Source organism: Amblyomma mixtum, chromosome 2 (genome assembly GCF_055824585.1).
Source record: "Amblyomma mixtum isolate Tamu chromosome 2, ASM5582458v1, whole genome shotgun sequence".
Classification (NCBI taxonomy): Eukaryota; Metazoa; Arthropoda; class Arachnida; order Ixodida; family Ixodidae; genus Amblyomma; species Amblyomma mixtum.
Genome location: NC_143013.1, coordinates 192516671 through 192540702, shown reverse-complemented (window position 1 = coordinate 192540702; position 24032 = coordinate 192516671). Strand labels below are relative to the sequence as shown.

The following is a 24032-nucleotide window of genomic DNA, read 5'->3' as shown; positions in this document are numbered from 1 at the left end:
TTTACTACTCGGCGAAGTGGACCCGTCAGTACGAATTAGGACTACAAGTCGTTTTCACCGGCTGGGATCGTGACCTTTCTTGGTGCGTACTCAGTCTCAGTTTACTCATTGAAGTGTATTTTATGCTATTTTTGCGTTCGTAATGAAAAAATTCTAACGCATTTATCGGCACGTTATATTTTTACGCTCACTCGTTTGGCTGTTTTCGCCAAACTCGCTATGTATTGAAACAAAGGCTGGTGATGTATGCAACTGGCCTCTACTACCGAAATGTGGGCATGCGTTCGGATGGTGTGCCGAAGTGCGTGTGCCAGCACACTCCGCTCAGCACGACTGCCTTTTAGTGCTGCAAGGGCAACCTTTCACGCTTCATAGACTTGCGTCGGTAAAAGTGGCGTAAATTACTGGGTTTGTTTGTTGTGGTTGCTGTGCCATTCTCTTGTCACCTGTAAAAGTGAACAATTATGCTTTCTTTTGCAGCAACCCTGGCCTATTGGGCTCGGCAGAAGAGTATTGATGCCACCGCAGCTATTAACCTGACGATTATTCTCAACAAGAAGATTCAGTGAAAGCGCCGAGCGCAATAAAATACTGACGCACTAGGAAGTCATCTGCAGTGTTTTGGGCTCTCATGATGGCCATGTACTTGCTTACTCAACTGTATTTGAGCTAGCTGGAGTGTTTGGACGTCCCGACGACTCCATAGGGAAGTCTGTGGCTGGGATGCAGTAGGTCTCCGTTCCATCTGGAATTGTAACAGGTGCCAGCTGCATCTCGTATTGCAGCTGGTTCCAGTCTGGAAATGTGTCTCTTAAAACAGTAGGACTGGAACCAGTTAGAAATTTTCGCCTGGATATTGATCTATGTATAGTCATATTCTCTTTATATAGACGTCTAGGCTACGTAGACTGGGCGTACTTACATGTTCACAAATATCTGATAAATGTAGAGCGTGATGTCTGCAGTACGTACCTACAACGTGAACTGGACCCCAATTTTCATGTTGTAGGTACGTAGATTTTTCGTAAACGGTACTAATGTGGATGTCTAATGGAGGTGTCTAATGTCCAGCGTAAATATCTTGCTGATGTCTATGGTACGTTTTATGGTTTACTGGGGTACAGAGGGCAAAACACATGCCAGAAAGACCTAACTCTGTGTCCCACAGCTCCTAAAGCCGCTGCGACCAAAAAGGCAAAATATGACGGTGAAATCCTATGAGTTTAACTGCACAGGCTTACATACATACAATTTTTAACCACATTTTATCTCTAGATATCGCGTGTTCAGCCTGAAACACGCCCGCAATGTGTTCTAGGCAAGCGTTTTGCCCTCTGTACAGCCGACACCTAAATATAACTGTCCGTTGTAGAGCGGTTTTCTTAGCTCGGATAAAACAACCATCCGCTTACTATGCATGTGCTGATTGCAGATGGACTGCGTAGGCGACTCTTTATTTACAGAATCGAAAGCAAATAACACCTGCTACATGCACTAAACTTGACATCACACATAGAAGAATGCAGTCGTAAATGCTGAACGCCTAGGCGCGCTTGGGTATAGTGTTCCGCATTCAAACCGTAAACTCAGCTCACATTCAAAGCTGAACTCCAAAGGACCTGTTCCTTTGTGTAGAAACATTAGGAAACGTTCAGCAATAATTATGTTGAACAAGTTTAATGCTAAACACAGTGACCGATGGCAAAGTAGGCTTGTTATTCCTTGTAATATGCAGCCGTGCAGAAGTTATGCCCCTAAATTATACGTACTTGTTCATAATATGTTCTGTCTACTAAAAGCTACCAATGAACACAAGCGGAACTCAGCAAGGTGAGACATCACAGTAAGCTTGAAAGTTCAGGTGCCCATATCTTAAACTCCGACTCTTCCCCCTCCGTTTTTCTGTCAGTGATGTCTTGGAATATGCGCTGTTCTGTGCTATATACATTTCCATCCCCACTAACTTCTGCAAAAGAAATTACGCTGACCCCTTCCCCAGTGTTGAATAAAGCTTCTTGCTACGTGCCAAAGGCAGCTCTGCAAAGATATACTTTGCCTTCTTTTAATATTTATACCGTGGCAGTTAATTCGTTTTTATCTTTTTACGTGAAACCTTCCTGTGCTAATCGCGTGTAATAGTTTAATGATTTTCTCCAACGATTACCAATACTTTATGCGCTATTAATTCCAGTTCTCATGCCTCGTGTTTTAAAGGCAAAAAAACGGTACGTGTAGAGGTGATAAACCGCCGAATTCGGTATTTTGCGTTTTAGCCGACCTTCACACAGCAAGATGCGACGAAACAGCTTCTTCAGTCAGTTACACTAGCCTTCTTGTTGAAGGCTTTAGACGCATGAACGGCCCTATTAGCTGCCGCTGTTCAAAATAAAATAACTTCAGCAGAACTCGCAAGCAGCAGCTACACTCCTCAATTTAGTGACCCTGCTTTCCTTGCTCTTCTGTCCAGGAAGGACAAAAGCCCGAAGAGGCCCCCGACGCAACAGTGAATGGCAGCTTGGAGCTGGTACAGTCCGTCGTAGCTCCCCATGGTGTCTCTGAAAAAACCTGAAGAAACAAATCGTACTTTTCACCACAAACTTCTACTGTTTCTCGGCGAGTGAAAAAAATTATGTTTGCAATATACCATCAACACATACCGCACACCATATCGACTGGAAACGCAAGAATGTCCCGAACCCCTCAAGTGGACTTTAGCTTAATCTTTAGGGAGGAAATTCTTTTTTTGAAATCGTGACCATATAAGTGCCAAGTACTCTCATCGAGTTCTTTAAGCAGTGGCCCAGCTTTGTTGCTTATTGAATCTGACAAAGCCTGAAAAATCTTTAGCGCATACATTCTGATACCATTTCTTTCGGGATTCCTTTTCTTCCCTTTAGACATGGTAGAGAAAGTCTATTCGCCAAGAAATTGAAATAGCAATCGATTTTGAGGTAATTCCGCCTCAGTGCAAAAATACTGTGAAGAAGCAGTAAATTTTGAATGACCCGTAATTTTTGAAGCCTTCGTGGTTTCACACAAAGGAATAATGAGCCAAAAAGAGGACTTTTGAAGAATAACACAGCTTGCGCGTTCTTGCACCTACCAACGAGTCTTAATAGCCACACTGACGTCAGCTTTAATATATAAGTCAAGTAACACGTTTTGTCACACCAAATATAATCTCTGCCACTCCTTACAGCCGTTTTCTGATGATTTATGCTTTCATGGAGCAGCTACCAAAACGATATCTTAGGCCGTTGATTATTGGTGTGCCAGCGCCTCATACCAAACAATGGCACAATAGATACCAAGTGAAACGCCGAAGTATGCTATCTTTATAAGTGGGGCGTCGCTTGGTATACGTAATTCGAGGGAAAATGGAGGAGATCATTTCAAGGATCATGCAATATCCAAATATTTTACAGTTAACTTTTCCCCTCTCTTCCTTTTGCAGTAGTCGAACCCGGATATGTCGAACTCGATGGCGACCGTGAAAGTTCACTCTATCGCTAATTCGGTATAAAAAAATGGCTGTAGGTTTGCTTCTTTGTGGCCTAGGAGAAAACAAAAACATAGCACCCACACTAGTGAGGCGCTTCTTGAATAGACGTGCCTACCGCCGGCTTGCTCGCAGTGCACCAGTCGAGGGGCGTTGTAAGGTCGAGCCACCTTGACAACGAAGCCGCTGTGGACGACTCTTTAGAAATGGTAAATTGTCTATCAAAAGATGTATAATCCGGTTACCAGTGCCCTGTAAGTTGAATATTTGCTTTTTAAATTTATATACTTTGAAGGGTTTATTTTGAGTTAATTTCAGGATTGTCTCGGTGAACAAGGCTAAAGGTAAGACAAGAGGTCCACTTACTAAACCCTGGTGCCAGCGTTTTCTCATCTCAAACGCCTGCCGAGCAGTCCAAACGGGCACAGAAAGAGGAGAAACATTGAAGACGTTTCGGCAGTGCAAATGGGTGCGAAGCAAACCAAGCGAGGGCAGCCTCTAGGCTTTACTTGGAATGGCTTCAGAGCATGACAGAGATATGGCGTGTAAAATAAATACGCGAGACCCAAGGCCAGCCTGAAGCAAAGCACATGTCAAACCCTTCACGCGGTTAAACGATGCAAGGGCTGCCAACATGCAGACAACCAAGGCGCCGCAGCCGACCCATCTCTGCCCACGGAAAACACCTAAGAGCGCTGTTTAGAGAGGCACCACATGTGGGAGCACCCCCGCTGTTCGTTATATCGAAGGACCCCCGAAATGGCATTTAGATATGCAGAGCGACTTTCCTAATTATTTACACATGATTTTAAAGGCGATAATATGTGTGTTCTGTATAGTCAATATTTCAAAATATCAGGATTCGATATATCCGCGCTGGACTACTCCGTTCATAGTGACCTAGCATCCAAGACGTTATACTTGAGACCATTGCAGAACTCGTTAAGAAATGTTTTAGAGTGTTTCTGGTTGTGTCTGTTTCTCTTTTTTGGATCGTGAAGCAAATACTCCCACTCTGACTGCATTAAAAAATCGCGCTGAGTTAAAACACTTATCTCACCGCCGTAAATTTTCACTGGAATCACTCTTAAAAACACAACACGACTTTATTTTTTTTCAGTAACTGTCAGCCGTCTTTCTGTGTCTCGACCGTCCACACGCCTAGCGCATCGCATGTCGTTCTTCTACACTTCCTCAGTCTTTCATACAGCACATCAGGACCCAGTGGCACAACTGACCACAACCCGCAACAACGCACAAATTCATTGAACCAACCACGTCGAAATTTCGGGATCTAATACGCCGGGACGTTCACATTTCATTAATTTTTCTGCTTACTTCTTTGTTCCCATTCTTTTTGTGCCTAAAAACGTTTCCAGTTAGATTTTTGTTTGTTGAAGAAGTTGCTATTTTTTCCTGCCTGAGATTTTTTGTGTAATATTCTTACTTCCATGCCCTTGTATCCTTAATATCAGTCGTTCCACATATACTACGATGTTGTAGCTAACCTAGGGATTGTGCCTTTTTCTAGCTTTGGGAGCTTCTAATATTGCACTGCAGATTACTCCCCCCCCCCCCGTTCTTTTTTTCAATCCTGAAAAGAGGGCCTGCAGAAATATCTTCACTAAAACTCGCACGAAGTGGAACGACCTCTATAGATATCTACAAATAAAGTGCACTATTCAAAATGCCGCGGATAATTGAAATCTAACAGATACCGCTTGTTTCAAAGGGCTGTACCGGTGGTGTCTCAATATGCATGTATTTCATTTTAGTATCTGCTGTAGGTTTGCGCCTTCGTCCGTATCATTCCCGCCAAGTCTGGCAGCCATTCTGTATTACTTTTCTGCGCGTCAATTTTGAAGTTTCCAGTTTGCGCGGTCTAAATTAATGGTCCCTAACTTGGTGTCAATTTAGCGCACAGGCAAGAATGCGTTAGGGACACTGCTAGCATTACCCGCACGTTGATTCGCTCTCCACGCTTCCCGAAGGAAAGTTTCACACTTTTTTTAGGTGCTTAGTGCAATTTAAAGTCGGCACTTCGGTTAGCTGCGCCCGCTGTATTGAAATAGTTCCACTTGGTATTTAAAAAAGAGAAAACATCGTGTTGTGCTGGAGACAAACGACTAAAAGACATTTGGTGCGATTTGAGACTCAAAATTTACAGAGGAACCTCTGGAGTTGCTTTTTGCGACAAACTCACTAATGCGGACATTTGGTTACATATACCACTTACGATTGTATGAAGGAATGTAATGCTTCATGTGAGCACTTTATATCGCGAACGTAACCCAGGCCACTATAATTCTCACCGATTTTAAACAGTTGGACAACCTTCCCCTTATTCAATAGGTATTCACAGAAAAGTAATTAATTACATTTAGAAATTTTCTTTTGGCCAGTGTGTGGCAAGAGGCAAGTTGGCGCAAACTTCGTGAAATCGCGTGAATTGTTTTCGTAATAAGGGAGCAAACCACACGTTGGCATCCGCCTAAATGCCACCATACGGCTGCAAAGAAAAGCTATACAGCTTTAACAGAAACTTCGCATTTAAAGAAAAATTCTTTCTGGCCCGGAGTTCGAACCCGGGACCACCGCTTCACCAGATCAGTAGCTCTACATTGCGCTAACTGGGACGGCTAGCTTATGGTAGGTGCAGAGTTTATTGAGCAATAACTCGAAGTGGGTACAGTGTTCGTCAGATATTTCGAGGAATCATCTAAGGTGGAGAAAATTTGTAGTAAGAGAGCAAATACTCATTGGCGTCCACTCCAGCGTATTCGATTTTTTTTTGCAGGAGCGCCACACAGTTGTTTACCTACCACACGATTAACGCAGGTTTAAAAGCGGCGCTTCTTCAGTCCAAGCTTTGCGCACGCATAAAGTATAATTGGGCTTAATAGGTTTTGGCAATAGTTCAAGGTACGAAAAGTTTAAGGATTTTTTTTGCACCAATTCTGAGATTATTCCTCCTATATATCTTGTAAAAGTTTATCAGTGCGGAATAACTAAAATTTCGAGTTAATTTTCGCTCTGCGTTGCTGTAAAGTCTGATAGACGCAAATCTTATCAGAAACGACTTTGGTGCGCACCCAGGGGCTTATTTATTTCTATTCTCCCTCTACAGCTTGAACATAGAGTACTTACTATAGCATAATTAATAATGTAGAGAAAATTTTTTAAGGAAAGAAACATATTCTCACCTATAATCGACGGATTGCACAGAAGCAGAGGCAGTAGAGTCACTCCAGCGAATCCCCAACTGGCAGCGACACTCTCTATTCCGAAATAATCGGCAATCACAACGGGCTTCATACTCATCAAGCAGCCAATGAGCATTGTCGCGCATGCGCAGAGAAGAATATATGACAGAAACGAATTTGTGACTGGCAGGGCGAGCATTGACGCAGCTAGCAGGAAAAAGGTCGCAGATACTAGCGTCGTCCTGCTGACCAACCTGCAGTCGGCCATCAGGGGCAATGCGATGCGCCCTACTAGTTCCGCCGGAGCACAGTACATCACAGACAGGTCCGCGTGGCGACGGGCAGATCCCTTGTCGAGCGCGTAGTCCACAATGGTCGTGGGAAACACCGCCATTGTGTAATCAAGCGCCACAATACCTACCACGACGACGTAGAACCTTGGCTTTGATAATAGCTGCACAATGTGACGGAATACCGAAGGTGAATTTATGGGATCAATACTAGCACAGCAGCTGGGTCGTATTGATACAGTGGCGCGAAAACAGTTTTCGTTGTTGCGAGCCATGGAAGCTTGTTCTGTTGTGTTTTTCGGACACGCCCTACCCACGTCGCTACTCTGGTCATCAGTGGTCTTCGACCCATGCGACACTGCTTCAGGTGGGAGATGAGCTGTGCTACTTGGAGCTCCTTCACAGTACACTTCTTCTGCTGACGACTTGCATGATGTCCCAATGACCCCATTACTTTCTATGACGTCGTTTATTTCTGTGGGGGAAGGTTTCTTCCTGGAGTATTTCCAGTAGTAAGTTGGTCTGTCCACCGGGCTACCAGAGCTTTCTACTTGCAATGTCAAGGTTTTACATGAAATTGTTGCAATTCTGTTCGCCTTTTCTGGACTCGCGTCTGTTTCACTTGCTGAGGGTTTGGCTTCTTTATTCTTCCGGCCATTTTTGTACCACGGCGGCTCCTTGAGAAGCAGTGTGAGTGCTGTGACGTTCATGGTAAGGGCACAGTACACAAGCAGAGTTCCCCTCACGCCGTAACTCTCCTTTAAAGAGGTCAGTATGACTGGGTAGAGAAGTGAGCACAGCGTGTATCCCGCGAACTTGAGGCCGCTCGCTATGCCGCGGTATTTGTCGAAGTACATCATCACCACGATGATGAGAGTCACACAGACGATCCCGACGCCAGCGCCTTGGAAGGAAAAGGAAAAGAGGTAGCATAGTGCATATATTTTTTTTTTCAAGCTTCAGTCATTCCACTATTCTACTTCGCCGCCTTACGTCTTTTTCGAAGCACATATACTTCCTTGGCGTTCACCACCGTACCATGGACAGAACCCTCGCGTGGGTATGTGGCATGTTTACTGAGGTAAACAATGATAACACGCACATTTTGCTGAAGCAATCTGGCCACTTTTGGCGTGGTGTACAGCTAGTAGGTGGTGAATGGTCATTCAGAGGACTTAGCGCATCCGATGATGGTAACCTCTTTGCTGACGCGCTAATGCTCATATATGGTTTGCTAATGTGAGCCCCTACGTACGCCTGTGGTGGCAGCGCTCAGAGAAATCCAACCACCCCCGCAACCGGCTCGGCGTTCTGAGAACTTGTCAACAGCCTTGTAGACTTTTCATCCTTAGAGCTGATTTTATATGACAATCCGAACTTTTCCGTGTAATAGTAACTCGAGTCTTTCTTTCTATTGTATGCTGGTAGGGTTCTGTTATATTATTTAAGTGTACTCTCCACATGACAGTTAACCCGCGTTATTCCGAGAAGGTTTACCACGGCGCAACACTTGCAAAATAACGCCGGACTATGATTAGTCGAAATGTTTTAAACCCTCAAATAGGTTGGCATCAGCTTCGTTCCACTCCTATATGAGGCGAGATTTTTTAAACCGACAAAAGCAGGAATACATCACTAGTTGAAGAGCTCCTGGAAGGAACAGGTATTTTTAGACTTCATCTGGTCTGTTCTTTTTTTCTGTTGAGGTTTTCACTCTACCACCGGTCCCCATTTTAGTCCAATCTTTGACGAGAGAGAGAGAGAGCCATCGCCACTTTAAAGTACTTTGCCAGCTCCCTCAAGAATATCGCGTGCTCTCCTGAAATTCTTAGAGGCTCACCATGCACGGCACCCATCGCCACTGTCATCCAGGCCATGTTCGGCGCAAAAACAGCGCCCAGTATGCCTGCCCACAAAAAGATGCTGCCGGCGAGCCCCATGTGGAAGGCGGACAGCCGCCGTTGACAGACGGATACGAGGAGACCTGCGCACGAAGCGAGGAACGGTGGTAGGGTAAACGTGTCTCTTCAATAAACTTGATGAATTTTTTTTACGGCGCAAGAGCATATATGGCAAAAAGAGCACCATGGCACAAGATGTTTTTATTTACACAAGTGTGGGTTAAATACCTGTTTAAAAAGCATTTCCCCCACATAAGCCGAGCACCAGACAAGGGGAAAGCTTGTGCGCATTGTATCATGGTTGGGTACCCGTCTGCGCTGTGGATAAAACTGTTCAAATGTTTTATTAAGGTGAATTCAAACACAGGTTAGCTCCTATTTGAAGAAAACTGCTCATTGCAGTAATATTAAACGTGTAGCGAAGCAGTTCCCTATTTGTTGCGTATTCAAAAACTCTCGATATGCACAGTCTTACTGTCATCCAATGGCCGTCGACAGAGATTATTTCTCGGATCATAGCAGTTGGCCATCGTCACACTGTGTAAATAGGCCAGAATTTAGAGCCATCTGCACAACGTGCAAGCGAAGCTTGGTGTTCGTTAAACATTTAGAGAGTTCGGGATTCGCGACTGCAAAACACATATGGCTCAAGGTTAGTCTACTTTCGGGCTTGTCGGCTGGCGAGCGATTCTATTCCATACGGTCTCCTGCTGCTTGCAGCAGTTAACAAATACAAAAAAGAGCGCAGTTAGACTAGTACGTTTGTTCCGTTTCACAGCTGGTCGGTCACAGCTGATTCCTGCGGGCTCTGCTCGCCGCCGTCACAGGTGTCTTGTCTCGTTTATCCACGAATCACGGCTATGCTGCGCAGGGCAACGTCGAGTGCACGGCGCCGCTACGACGACGAGCTGTTCGCCTCCCTCGCTGCATCGCTGCCAGAGAGTATAAATATACCGGGTGTCCCTGCTAAATTTAACCAAATTTTTAAAAAAGACGACGTGTCCTAATCCAGTGAAACCAACTGCCTTTTGTTGAGAGTCGCGTGGCCTAGTCTTGAGTATTTTTTTCGTTATTCAAATACAGTTAATTACATAAGCTTAATTGGCTACATTTTTAATCACTGACTTCAGGAAGAAAGAGTCAATAAAAGAGCCGCAGATCGCCTCGAAAAACCGCTAGGAGTGCTGCTTGCATCAAGGTTCGATTTGCGTAGCTTTATTTATTGTCCTCAAAAAGAAAGTCATCACGTGACAAGCTGCTCGCTCACACCTCTGCACCAATGTGTACTTAAAGTACAACTGAGGAGAGGACTTCACAAAAAACAGGATTTCTTTCTTTAAGGCGCGTCTTGGGACGTTGAAGTGGCACCGTTGTCACGTGGAAGCTTTTTCTTATTGCGCGAGTTATGGTTAAAGGACGGCACAGAGCCCACCGTCGCCGAGGACAGGCACACGGTGAGCAGCTCACTCATTTTAGCCCGCGCGAGAATGCCGCACCCACAGCTATACGGTCTGTAGACGAAGCACGAGCACGTACAGTCGGACGAGTAAAAGCAGGACAGCGTAGAGTGAAATTTTAGTGCGAAACACCGACTAAAAAATTTGGCTGTGGCTTAGCTAAGGTTAAGCCTGGATATCTCAAAGCGAAAAGCTCTCGCTGCTTTTCAGCCAACTCCCAAGCTACCACTTCTGGATCGGTGTTGATGATGATGACGATGTCCTCAGGCTTAATGGCACATACCCATGGCGGGGGATTGGCCAGGGTGTTTCTGCGCCGTCCGACTGTTGTTTTTTCTTTAAAAAAACCACTGCGTAACTGGTGCCTTGCTGGAATGTTTCAGTCAGTGGTTTTTAAAGCGATGTAAAAATTTCCCTATGAATCTTTGTTCTTCAAGTCAATAATTAAAAAGTTAGCTAATTAAGCTTAACTACTTAGTTAACCTTGAACGCAAAAAATACTGCAGACTAGGTCGCGTGACTGTAAACAACTTTCGGTTGGTTTCAGACGGCTAGTTCATGCCGTGTTCTTTAAAACCTTGGTTACATTTATCTGGGGCACCTTTTATACTTACACGTATGAAGTGAAATTGCGAATGTCCTTTACGCTAACCCTGCAACTCAACGCCAAGCACGTTTTGAAGAGTGTCGTATACACATCGCCACAGTCTCAAATCCATGTTCCTCCGATGCCACTAAGTCTTTCTTCAAGCAGCAGTCCTGTCCTCCGCGCGGCTAGCGAGGTTGCTCGTGTTAATGCGCAACCTTAATTATCACACTATTTGTTTTTACTTGTTATTTGCTTACACGCTCACCGGCTTGCATTAGAAAAGACTAGCGTTTCATAACGAACAAACATGCCATCAAAGTTCAGGACTTGAGGCTTAGTTCCATGTACGCGAAAACTGAAGCAAACGCTGAGACGACGGCGGCGAGCATCGAGCGGCGCCCTCGCGCTAAGCATTTTCCCCGTGTCGCTTGCCCTGTCGCTCGGACCTGCACCCACACAAACGTCGCTTGTCTTCCATGTGTCCTTTCCCCGTTTCCGATTTATCACATAGCTTCTCCCCCGAGATCTCTGTTCGATTCAACAAGCGCGTCATCTCGGTAATCGGAGCTCTAGAGAAAATATTTACTTTGCCAAAAATATTTACTTAACTTTACTGCAGCCGCGTGAAAGACCTGAAGCATTAAAACAATGAGAACGATCTCCTTATTGGCTACGGATTGCTAGAAAACATCTGAAGCGGGCTACGAGCGGCTGCATTGCATGGAGAGGTGCTAGTCGAGTGGCAGGTACCGGCCCTCGATCAACCGTGCCACTGCGTTCTAGCTGTACGTACGAGCAGAATCACTCGGGGCTCATATTCTCACTTGCATATTATTGTTTTCTCGCTCATAAGAAGACTGCAATGACAATATACAGGAGTGTTTTTACTAAGCAGGAGTGCGCAAACATCGACCGAAAGCACACCACACCGCGAATCCTTGGTTTGAATTCGTCTCCGCAAGAATGCCGGCTTGTTGATCGCGGCTACCGCTACTCCGCGGACGTAGAAAAAAATAATGTTCTTTTGCACTGGTTATGAACCACGCCCGCGAAATTTTAAGAGAGAGAACCGAGAACGGGTTACGAATGTGTTTTCTAAGCTCAAGTGCGCAAGCAGAGACCGCTGAGTACGTCGTCGGTGCACCTCGCTTGCCGTCCTCACTTGCTTGAAAGTTGCCAAATAACCGCAACGAACGAGGGCTGTCGTCGCCGCGCCGCCTCATTGCGTTGCGTTGCACTTTTCGCTCACATGGAGCTCACTCTTTACAGCTGAGCTGGGCAAGAAAGCGGGGATTAATATTATGTACTTTGTCCCTCCGTTCATCTATTTACTACCTATGGCTAAACATTTAATCTTTCAAGGCTAAACAGGGCTTCTGCTGCCACGTGCCATAGTTAATGTGAAGTTTTGTCAAGTAATGTCAAGTAATGTCAGGCAAGTATTTTCATGTCAATCCTCGTATCCGGAAACTGTCGGCGTTATTCTGGAAAGGTCGAAAGATCACTGAAAGCGCGCATTAGAGTCCTTAACATCAATTTTGCATTATTTAAGCATCGTGGCAGTGTGCTCAAGCTCATTACAAGCCAGGAGCTGAGCTCGCTAATAACATGGTTGACACAAATGCGCTGCGGCATTTTCGTAGCTTGGTATTATTTGCGTGACAGAACCTATGGAACAAGTCTACATAAATGGGTTCTTATTGAGGCGATTTAGGTTAGAAACATTTTATTACGAACGATGCTACTGAAACCATTCTTACTTAATACGGATCAAAAAGTACGTCCAGAGATTCATGATGTAAAAGATAGCCCACAGGGAACAGACGGGACGGAAAGTAAACGACGCAGACAAGCGCTTGTCTGCGTCGTTTACTTTCCGTCCCGTGTGTTCCCTGTGCGCTATTTTTTACATCATGAACGTTATCCAACTTGCCCAACTTTCCGCTTTGCTGAATGTTACGTCCAGAGATTGACGGAAACGTACGACCGACCCAAGAAGAAAGGTTTAGGGAACTTCCGGTGGGTTAAAAACCACGTGTAATTTCCTTGCCTACTCTTAAGCTGCAGCTGTAGCAACGGGCTGACACATGAAAAAGTATCAATGAAATATTATGTCGTTCTTTTCATTTCATCTTTGACTTTCACTTGAATGTGAACAACGGCTGATAATTCGACTGAGATCGTGGCTACCATAGCTTTGACACGCAGAGAGAACCAGCCAATTTCATTCTTTTTAATTCGGTAGAGGTGTTTCTCACCGAACGAGTGTGAGACGCCTGACATAACGCTTGCTGGCCACGATGCAGTCTCCCTGTTGACGTCAAACTCTTCCATGAAGGACACGTAGAAGAATCCCGAGTTCATCATCATCGTCACGGTGAAGAATGCTGTCACACTGGCTGCAGCGGCCACAGTCCAGCCGCGGTCCATTTGGAGTCCCCGTGCGGCTGCGGTGAGAATTAACGGTGCGCTTTGTTAACTATTGCCATGTCTTATATATGATCTCCCTGTGTCCATAAGCTGAACCTAAAGCCACTGAAAGTAATCACGCATTCAAAAAGTACTCGATGGAGCAAGTGGCATTGTGAAGCAGCTAAACACTTAAAGTAATGTCTAAATTGCTCTCAAGGGAGTAGAACGTGCAGTTAAACAGAAGGCACCACATTTTCAATTGCTAAGTAGGAAGACGAAATGCGTGAAGCTAGTGGCCAAACAGCTGGCAGACTGTGCATACCATATGGAACTCAAAGAACTATGCATAGATTGCACTCCAAAGCAGCTCAGTTCCTAGGATTAAGAAAACTCCTATGTAACGGCTGTAAAAGGTTCAACATGATTCATAACAGCAAAAATTAAGAAAATATCAGTTTCGCTATCACCCTCGTTTACAAGAAAGAAAAAGCAACGCATGAAACGCTCATCTTTCGCAGGATAAATTCGGTGTCATTTGCCGCCATATAACCGCATCCGTAATTTAATAGGCAATAAAAAGAACCGTGGCTTGAAGCATAATAACATGTGCAGAATACTAGGGTTTACACAGAGTTGAAAAACAAGTTCTTTTATCGTCTTGTAGCTGCTGCTGGTTGCAATGTGGCCACACAGGGGTGAGGCTAAATTTTATTATAAAACGTAAACATCTAGGCGAGTTGGTCACGCAGCTTCAGCGTCAACTGGCTAAGTGGCAAACGACAAGCACATTCGTGGCCACATAATACGTCACTTTATAGATGTGACGGAAAAAAGTGGTAGGGGCTTAACATAGTTGAGCCAAGAACGCTTGCAAATGCAGGGGACACTTAATATTCACCTGAAGGGCTTCAGTGGTTTATGGCCCGTATTTGCAGAATTGCCCATTCTACTTGGCATTCATAGATCGCGGCGAGTCATACCCCGCGCAGCGCAGTGGCGCAGTAGTTAAGCGTTGCAGCACTCCACTGGGAGGTGGTTCCTTCTGTAACAGTCACCGGTAGAGGTTGCGTAGCCCATGTTTCTCTTCCCGAGCAGTCTCTCTCGACCAAGACAAGGCACGCAAGATAAGGCAAAATTTTTGCTTGGGCTTGGTACGTCTGGAATAGCGCTTTCGCAGCAATACCACCTTTTCGCTAGCTTGTGAACCGAAGAAATCGTTACAGACTTTTTTTTCCTACAAAGTGTGAGAAAAGTTTAAACGCCAATGTGAGCTCTGTAATATTTAAGTCGCAGGCGTACACGGCTAGTGTGTGTCGTTTTCATGCATTACATATCGTTTCCAGCTACGCTAGGTGTCACTGTTGCAGTGCGGGTTTTTCAAACAGGTTTCTAGAAGGCTTTGCTGCTCGCCGTGATGCTGTGTACTACAACATTTATGAAAAGTAAGTAACTTTGATCCAATATTTGACAGAATCATGCCTACCGGGGCGAACTGTACACACAGTGTGCAAGCAAAGCAGGAATAAACGTCAGGGTGCTTGCTTACGTTTCCACAAGGGGATTTGTGCGATTTAAGTGAATAACGTGCATTGGCCACAAAAAGTCGATTGCAAAATTGCAGTTCCAGAACCCACACAGATCTCTTGCACACAATGGAGAAGGATGGTATGGGGCACATCTAAAGAGTGCGTGGGCATGAATGAATGCACATAGAAAGCAGAGTGGTCACTCTGGCTCCTGCTGGCTTCTCTTCCTTGCCTGAATTATAAAGCTATTCCAAAAACAAACTTGCTGATTATCTAGCAGAACTTTTTGCTGGGCTAGTTGGTCCATTCTGACATTGGTGAAAACAGCGCGAAAGAAGAAGCCCGAAGGCAAAACGAGGAAGTGACAGGAAAGAGCGCTCTTCCCTGTCACTTCCTCGTTTCGCCTTCGGGCTTCTTCTTTCGCGCTGTTTTCACCAATGTCTTGCTGATTATGTCGTGTTGCTTTGCATGTATGTGGCGTTATTGCAGTCAATGGCGTAATCTGTCTTGCGCTTATCCGGGGGTGTTGGAAGACTTGTGGCTATAGGTGGCATCTCTCCTGTGACAGTGTATGGTTTTCAGTAGTGTTACATACTTTTTTTAAATTGAGGACATTGTTCTGTATTTCAACGCTATGCTTTTCTTACGAGCCGCTTTTGTGCCACTTTTACTTTTTGCACACAAAGTATTAGCGGCTAAACTAGTCGAAATGCAGAGCTGGCGGCTCCTTGAGCACTGACGTTTTTTACGCTCTGACTATTTCATGGCCTTCCTTGCAAGAACCTCCTTCGAGAAGGCAGTTCAAGGTGTGCTCGCTTCGAAGAGAAAGTGGTGGCCTGCGTACATGTGTGTGTAGAATTTGGCGCCGGTGCAAGGTCCTGGAGGCGGGTGGTGACACTACTGGAAATTGGCGGTGAGTGGATGAGCAGCGTACTCAGCGTCCTTAGGAAAACGCAGTGGATTGGGGCAACCGTCCGGCCCGGCAGTTGCCACCACCGGATGCACCCACCCTCGGCTGGGTGCACCTCCGGGCAGCTGCCAAATACTACGGACCACTGCTACACGAAGACACAGGCCGGGCTCCGTTTCTCCGCTCTCACCATACAAAAAAGTTATCGACACTCGTGCCTATCAAAAATGAGCTGCGTGAGGTAAAATTGCACTTCTCAGAAATTGTGCACTGCCTCCGAGCCAGAAAAGGTAGGTCGAGCCTGACGCATTTGGAAATATACCTGTTGCTCGTAGTTACGCAAGCACAGTGCCGCGTTCACAACCTCGTTCTCACAGAGCCGGGTTAGGAAGTGACAGCCTCAGAACACACAGCATGATGGATGGAAACCTGAAAAAGGAACGTGTAATACTGATGTACAGGTATGAGCAAATTTGCGGACCAGGAAAGTATGAGAGCACTCATTGTCGCCGCTATCTTGCGGCGCGTGCTTGTTGTCAAGATATGAGCTGTTCTTCCACACTAACATGTTCGCCTGTTTGCACACGCATCTACGCCGGATGCAGCTCTTTGCACAAAAATTCAGCATGATACCTCTCTTTGCGTTACATCATCAAGCGGACTTATGACGCACACAGCAAGCGAAGCACAGCCACTTAAAACAATTCTATCCGTGCCGTTCGGCTATATATAGTCCCCACTGGTCGACCTCCATTAGGCGCAAGTTTTCCCGACTTTTCTGCCAAAATTCGGACGCATCCGTTTGTAGTGCAGCGTTCCGGGTAGCGTCAAACTGTTGTTCTTTGCATATCATTTAAATCTGCTAGTAAAATGTCAGGCTAGCCTGCAACAAGGATACGCACAGAGAGAGAAAAAAACGTGTTTTAATGAAAGTAAAAGGAGGAGAGGCCCGCCGGTAGTAACATGGCCCTGGCCTGCTACTCCACACTGTGGAAAGGGAAGGGGAGGAAAAGGAAAGATCAAATGAAGTATGCAGAAAGTATGCAATGAGCGGCACATGGCGGCGTATGTGTCGATTAATTCGTGTCCGACTGAAATGGCAGTGTGGAAAAGCGAACACAATAGGGAAGGCACATTGCATATAATTTAACAACAGGCATACACCGTTACACAGCGCTGACAAGCAGGTCTCGCGTTCTCGTCAGTTTGGCTTATCTCAGTACGCCGGCAGAAGTAGAGACTTCATCCGAAGCCTGCCGATAAGCAGCAGATATACACCTGGGATCTTGCGCCGGTGTAGCGTCAGCCGCGAATTTATTACCGAGAGTACTTTAATTACCCTACATCATTATTACTGGGCTCCTTTCGGGAACATAAACTCCTCCACGAATTTCTACCCGGTGATAAGAAGGTAAAATGCAATACCACACCATTTGGTTTGTCAACAAGCAATAGGTTTGGTGTCGCTCGAATAAATGACGCATGTTATTCACTACAGTACAGGGGAAAACACTTACGCTTTTGAGCATGTAACGCCGCCGGATGTAGAGAGAAAAGTCTTCGCGCATTTGTAGGTGAAAACTACCAGTGCATGAAGCAAGGAGTCTGCCACTGCAGCTCAGAAAATTGAGTTCTGCCCTAGGATACGCCCGCCGCAACACGTGTAAACAAGGCCCGACCGCCCCAAGCATGCAGGTGTTTTAACGCTGACGAGGCAAGCATGCCTGCATTGGAGGTGCACCTGCATCGTTCTCAAGCACTCGGTCCGACATCCGGGGAAATGCATGGCAGTCTACTGCTGACCTCAAAGCAGATTTCCGCGCGACAAACGGAAACGAAAAAAAAAGAGACAGTTAAATAAAAGGCTAGGACACATACCTTCTAACTTGCAATAATGATGGCGAGTGTTTAGGGCCGCCGTTCCAGCAGTACTTGCCGCCGTTGACAGCTGCATCAAATAAGTGCCGTCAGGCAGCACTATGGCCGTGGCAGGCTCTCGTCGCGCTGATATTTTCGCCGTCGGACCGGTATGCGGAGTCGCCAAATGCGGCGTAGAGGTGACGAGTTGGGCGCCTCCCTACGCGATCGCAGGAACGGAAGCGGTGGAAAGCTCGTAGGGCAAAATCGAGAAAGGTCACAGCTGGATTTTTGCTTTCCGAAGGCGTACGCGAATAAAATGTTCTACACAGACTGCGCATATGCACAAAACACAATCAAAGCATTTACAAAGAAGGAAATTGAAAATCAACGCGCACACTGCGATAAAAACTCTTCCGCATATCACATCGTGCTACCAAAATGTTTATAAAAAATACCACTCTTCTTACCGTCTAATGATTGCCTACCGTGCCTATTTACCATCCTTGGCCTTTTACCGGTATAATCAAAATGCAATTTCAAATGCTTCCAAGCCATTCCCTAAGACGGTACGCGTTTTTGCAAGAAGCTGTAAAAATAGACTTTAATTTTCTCTTTAGTTTACTGTTTTTTTGCGTGGCTGTGGTGGATGAACCGATTGTGAAAATAGCGGAGCGTGGATGCTGTAGATGTCCACCGCTGCAGCGTGGCACGTTCCCTGTAAAGGGACGAATCTGGTCATTATGTTGTGGTCTAGCTTGGTTTTGTCGACGATTCAGGTATCAATGGCCCCTGCTGATGCTGCGTCGCTATCCGACTTTACATCAGAGGGCGAAGAAGGCCCGAGCAGCAAACCCGGGACATCGATGGTAGCGCCTCGATTGTTTTCTTATTCGGGCCGTTGTTCTTCACTCAGCGGTTCTTTTGCAAAAAAAATATTGACGTTAGCGATGTTATTTGTCTCGTTTGTGGAATTTTCACATAATTTAAGCAGGGTTAGATGGCAGCTGCAAAGCACAGGGTTCGGCCGGCGGTTTCACCTATCGGCGTACCCAATTATAGGCCGTAAAGCGATTGGACAGTTTTCTAGGCGAAAAATGGTACCACTGAGAGCCATGCTTGTTTCACAAATATTTTCTACTGGACACTGAAACATTTTGCGTATATCTGTACATATTTGTAGTTTTTAGTACAAGCATATCTTTGCATACTTTGTTCAAACTTCACGCGGATACCTTTTTAGCAAATAAAATATGGTATTGTCACGAAGTTGTGACTACAGTCCGCCGAAGAGGAAAACATCCAGAATCGCTTCTAAACGAAACTCTTTATTTGGGCTGACCTGAGCTCACAACGAATTTAATAACTCGGCGGTGGGGTAGGAACAAGCGTGCTCGGCGGTCGTCGAACAGTATGCCCGCCGCTCCCGGAAGTGCTCTTTTTAAAGCTGATAGCGAAGTTGCGAGGTAAAGCCTGGAAAGTTACTAGAACACTCTGGAACAGCGTAGAGTCGGCTCCGTCTTGAAGCGTTCAATCGACATAAATCTAGGTGCGTCTTGCATAACAAAGAAAGTGATATAGCAGCGGGTCGGCAGCTTTCAAGAACGAACAAACAAACACTACAACATCCGCGCATTACTCCCCTTTCAAAGAAGCACCGACCGGATGCTTTAGTACATGATACGGCCACAAGCACCAATAACGAATTGTGTAAAAATAAACACCAAGGGTGTAAACGCAACGTGCTTCAGCGCGCATGATAGGGCTTTAGACGGAAGACATGGAGAACTTCTGGACGTAGGCGGCGTCGCTGGGATGCAGTCATTTCGTCAGGGACGACTTCATAGTACAGTTCATTTAGCCGATGAAGGACTTTGTACGGGCCGAAATAGCGGGCCAAAAGTTTTTCATTCTATCCGCGGCGGCGAATGGGCGTCCACATTCAGACTCGGTCTCCTGGCTCGTATTCCGCGTTGCGTCTTCATAGGTTGTAGCGTCTGGCGTCGGTCCGCTGCTGGTCTTTGATCTGTAATCTGGCAAGTCTTCGGGCTTCTTCTGCGCGTCGAAGGTAGGCGGCGACGTAATCTGCTTCGCTAACATTCGGCAGCATGGCGTCTAGCGTGGTCGTGGCCTCCCTGCCATGGACGAGCTTAATAGGCGTCATCTGAGTGGTCTCTTGCACTACGGTGTTGTATACGAAGACGATGTAAGGCATGATAACGTCCCAGGTCTTGTGTTCGGCATCGACATACATGGCGAGGATATCGGCGATGGTTTTGTTCAGGCGCCCGGTGAGTCCGTTGGTCTGCGGATGGTATACAGTTGTCCTCCGATGGCTGGTTTGGTTGTAACGCAGGATGGCTGGCGTCAGTTCCGCCGTGAATGCTGTTCCTCTGTCCGTGATGAGCACATCGGGGACGCCGTTTCGCAAAAGAATGCACTCCACGAAAAATTCGGCGACTTCTGCTGCTGTTCCGTTCGGTAGGGCTTTTGCCTCGGCGTAGCGGGCCAGGTAGTCCGTCGCTATAATGATCCACTTATCTTCAGATGTTGATTTCGGGAAAGGGCCAAGCAAATCCATGCCGCTCTGCTAAGAGTGTCTTGAGGGGGTTCAATGAGATTCTGAAATCCTGCTGGTCGGGTTGGAGGGGTCTTTCATCGCTGACAATCTCGGCAGGTTTTCACATAATGTGCGACATCGGCAGACACTCGTGGCCAGTAATACTTGACTTGAATGCGGTGGAGGGTGCGAGAAAACCTGAGATGCCCAGCTGTCGGTTCGTCGTGCGAAGCCTGAAGAGCTTCTCCGCGCAGATTCACAGGTACAACAAGGAGGTAGGCTGGTTGGTTCGCTGCGAAGTTATTCTTCACGCGGACATCATTCTGTAAACAGAACGAAGACAATCCTTTCTTGAACGAGGCGGGGGTGAAGACACCTCGACTTCCAAGTACTCGATGAGGCATTTTAGGTCGGGGTCCGAGCGTTGTTGTTGTGCAAAAGACCTGAAGCTGATAGATCTCAGGAAGGCGTCCTCATCGTTCTTGACAAATCGCCGGTAATACGCGCAGAGTCCAAGGAATCTGCGCACAGCCTTCTTGTAGGGCGGTGGCGGAATCATTGCGATAGCAGCTGTTTTCTGCGGGTCTGGGCGTACTCCCTCCTTGATAACGACGTGGCATAGAAAGAGCAGATCTTCATAGGCAAAGTGGCGCTTCTCTGCTTTCAAGGTTAGGCCGGACAATTTGATTGCGTCTGGTGCTGTTCGAAGCTTTTTTAGGTGCTCCTCAAAGTTCGAGGCGAAGAAAACGATGTCATCTAAATATACCAGACAAATCTACCACTTCAGGCCTGCCAGGACTATACCCATTACCCGCTGAAATGTTACTGGTGCGGAACAGAGACCAAACGGCGTCATTTTGATCTCGAAGAGGATATCTGGAGTGATGAATGCGGTCTTCTCGCAATCTCTTTCATTGACCTCAATTTGCCAGTAGCCGCTCTTGAAGTTCATCAATGAGAAATACTTAGCCTTGTAGAGCCGGTCCAGTGTGTCGTCTATGCGGGGGAGGGGTTAGATGTCCTTCTTTGTTATGTTGTTCAAGCGGCGGTAATCAACGCAGAATCGAAGTGTGCCGTCTTTCTTTCTCACTAGGACAACCGGTGCGGTTGTCGAACCAAATTCTGGCTGGTCCTTCCAAGGCAAAGAAAACGTGGCTTACTTTATTTAGTCTGCTCATCCCAGCTGTTGAAGACGCTGACACGGTCATACTTTCCCAGCCATTCTTGAGGATGCTCGGACGGTGAACCGTTGAACGTGGGCGGCAGTCGGGGCTGGTGAAAATAATGGGGGCTGCTGTTGTAGCCATGCTTGACGTCGGAATTGACGGCTCCTTTGCTCGCGTACGGTCTGGCAGTAGTCCGTATTCAGGGGAACGCCGCTGTAGGCGACATTGTTTCGCACTTCGTCTTGAGTTTGGGCGGCTTCTGCTGCTTTCTCGTAACCTTCTTCGAGACCACTCGGTCTGCTTTGGCGGCTCTCAGAGGGTGAGGACGGCACGGACATCCGTCAGCCCCTCCACCAGATGACACGTAGTCGTGACTGCAGTCTGGCGAACTGGAAAACAGCGAGAATTGCTTCTAAACGAAACTCTTCATTTTGGCTGACTTGCGCCCTTAAAGAACTTAACTCGGCGGCGGCATAGCGACATGCGTGCTCGGGGGTCGTCGAACAGATTGCCCGCCGCTCTCGGCAGTGCTCTTTTTAAAGCTGATAGCGAACTTTCGAGACAAAGCTTGGAAAGTTACTAGAGAACTCTGGAACAACGTAGTGTCGGCTCCGCCTGGATGCGATCAATCGAGATAAACCTGGGCGCGTCTTGCACCTCAAACAAAGCGATAAAGCGGCGTTCCAGTAGCTTTGAAGAATGAACAAACAAGCACTACAAACATTCGCGGCAGTATTAAGATCAGTACTCTAACAAAGTTCGTAATATTAGCATGATGCTCGTTTCTATCCGTTTTTCTGCATTGCATTGACATTAATTCTCATATTTCGTGTGCATAAAATATTTATTGAAAATCTACAAAAACCGGTTATTCTCCCGGCAGGAAATGAAAAAAAATTCTACTTTTGCATTCCACACGGCAGGCCAGTGAATCACCATAAAAAACCCCGCCTACGTTCTTGACATTGCCCCAAACCTCTCTAATTTTTTTGTTCATGCTCAAAGCCACCGTCTCGCTGCTTTATTACTTTTTTTCTCACGACACATGCTGCCAGATTAACCAAGAAAGTTTATTGCTGCGCGCAATTGGTTGTACTTTTTGAGAGATTGTTGTAGGCGATTACCGCGCATTATCTTTAATCTTCTTTAGCTTTAAATCGAGAATTGTCGACAGCGGTGCTATTTTTCTTCCGTGATGACCGCTGACCGCATTTTTTGCTCTCCACGCCACCTAGGTGCTCAGATATTGGGCGTAATCTGCCACATAAAGTGTTGTTTTGGGAAGCCATTCGCCCTCTTCCTGACTGCCGGACTGCCGACATCACTACGACACCTCTGGTGGAGGGGCTGTGTGTGCTAATGACAGGTGCTGGCAAAGCCAGTGAAGCCTGCCAGCCCGAACAAGAACCTGTAAGAACCGACGTCTGCTAGGACGGTCCATTGAGCGTGGACGTCTTCTGGACTGCACGCAGTTGCGAAGGGAAGCTGCAACCATGACCAAGCCCCTGACATATTAAGGAGCAATTATCCAGCACGGGGGGTACTCATATCTTTCAACAGTTCCCCTGGCTAAGACGTAATAGCATTGTTACGTCATTTCGACAAGTCATCTCCTTCTTATATCTGGACCTGCGCTTGCCCCGATACCTCGTCTCGAGATCGTGCCATCGAGCTTTGGCGGGCACTGCTCGCGTTCATCCAGGAATTGGAGTTGCCGCTGATCGGCGATGGACTCCGCAACGCTCACGAGAGGCACACAGCCTCCGCTTAGCTGCCTCCAGGAAATATTAATGAAGAGGAGGTAGCCTTACCCCTTCTCTACAGTAGCTCCTCCACTTCCACCGCAGGGTCTTCGGCGCATTCTAATACGGAATAAACGTGGTTTAAATCAATCAATGTGTTACTCAACCACGTCATCAGCAATGATGGATTGCGGCCCGATCCAGCAAAAATAGCCACTATCGCAATTTTGAAGCGATACCTTGACTAAGCGGTGAAAAGCGAAGGTCGCCATGCTTTCATTTTAGCCTTTAAGCCAGCCACAGCGCGAACAGCGCGGTGCCTGCTTCTGCTATGTTCGCTTTTCACACAAGGCCATGTAAAGCCAAGGAGGCCGTGCTTTCAATTCTGATTTTGAAGTGAGCCAGAGGTCAAACCATGAATAGCCTTGTGGTGTTGCAATGGTGTGCTAACGCTTGGAACCCAAGGTCAAGGTCAAGAGGGTGGTTGTGTGACACGTGACGTCATCGCATGCGTGACATGACGCAATCCACGTCACTGATAACGTCATAACTTGCGAATATAAGAAGGAGGGTGTAGTGCCGCCAGGCCATATGCAGCTTGATGGAAGACGACGAGCACCCCACCATAGCAGCTAGTCGGGCTCCCAAGTTACAACGAAAGTATGAAGTATGCTGAATAAAGAGATTTACCAAGCTTAACTTGTGAAGCTAACGCGTCTTACTCGGTTTAACCGGAGCTAAATAATCAGCTATTTTTCCCCCAGCCTGCCAAGAGTAAACCTGTACGCATATTCCTTGAATTATGCTCATACTGTCAGCAGATTGTGAAAATGTACTCGCGAATTGCCGAATTCTTGACACGTCGAATGAAGGCTAACGTCCGGTTGGAGTGGGATGCGCCGTTGGTTGCTGCTTTCAGG

At 46.5% G+C, this 24032-nt stretch overlaps 1 protein-coding gene across 8 annotated transcripts in view; it reads right to left on the bottom strand.

The window, feature by feature from the left end:
- Positions 1–1285: 1285 nt before the first annotated feature.
- Positions 1286–24032, bottom strand: part of LOC149361936 (putative monocarboxylate transporter 5) — a 38425-nt gene continuing 15678 nt past the window's right edge. Inside the window, exons 2-7 of one of the 8 annotated variants that reach the window (XM_089572875.1) lie at positions 17666–17864; positions 16110–16216; positions 13198–13386; positions 8833–8976; positions 6703–7896; positions 1286–2565 (exon numbers count right to left, since the gene is read on the bottom strand). In XM_089572875.1, the coding sequence (XP_089429001.1) occupies positions 2429–2565; positions 6703–7896; positions 8833–8976; positions 13198–13369 (1647 nt within the window). In that variant the 5' untranslated portion in view covers positions 13370–13386; positions 16110–16216; positions 17666–17864 and the 3' untranslated portion in view covers positions 1286–2428. Of the gene's footprint in view, positions 2566–6702; positions 7897–8832; positions 8977–13197; positions 13387–16109; positions 16217–17304; positions 17441–17665; positions 17865–24032 lie in introns of those variants that run through there. The other 7 variants (XM_089572878.1, XM_089572874.1, XM_089572876.1 and 4 more) reach the window with 7 other exon arrangements.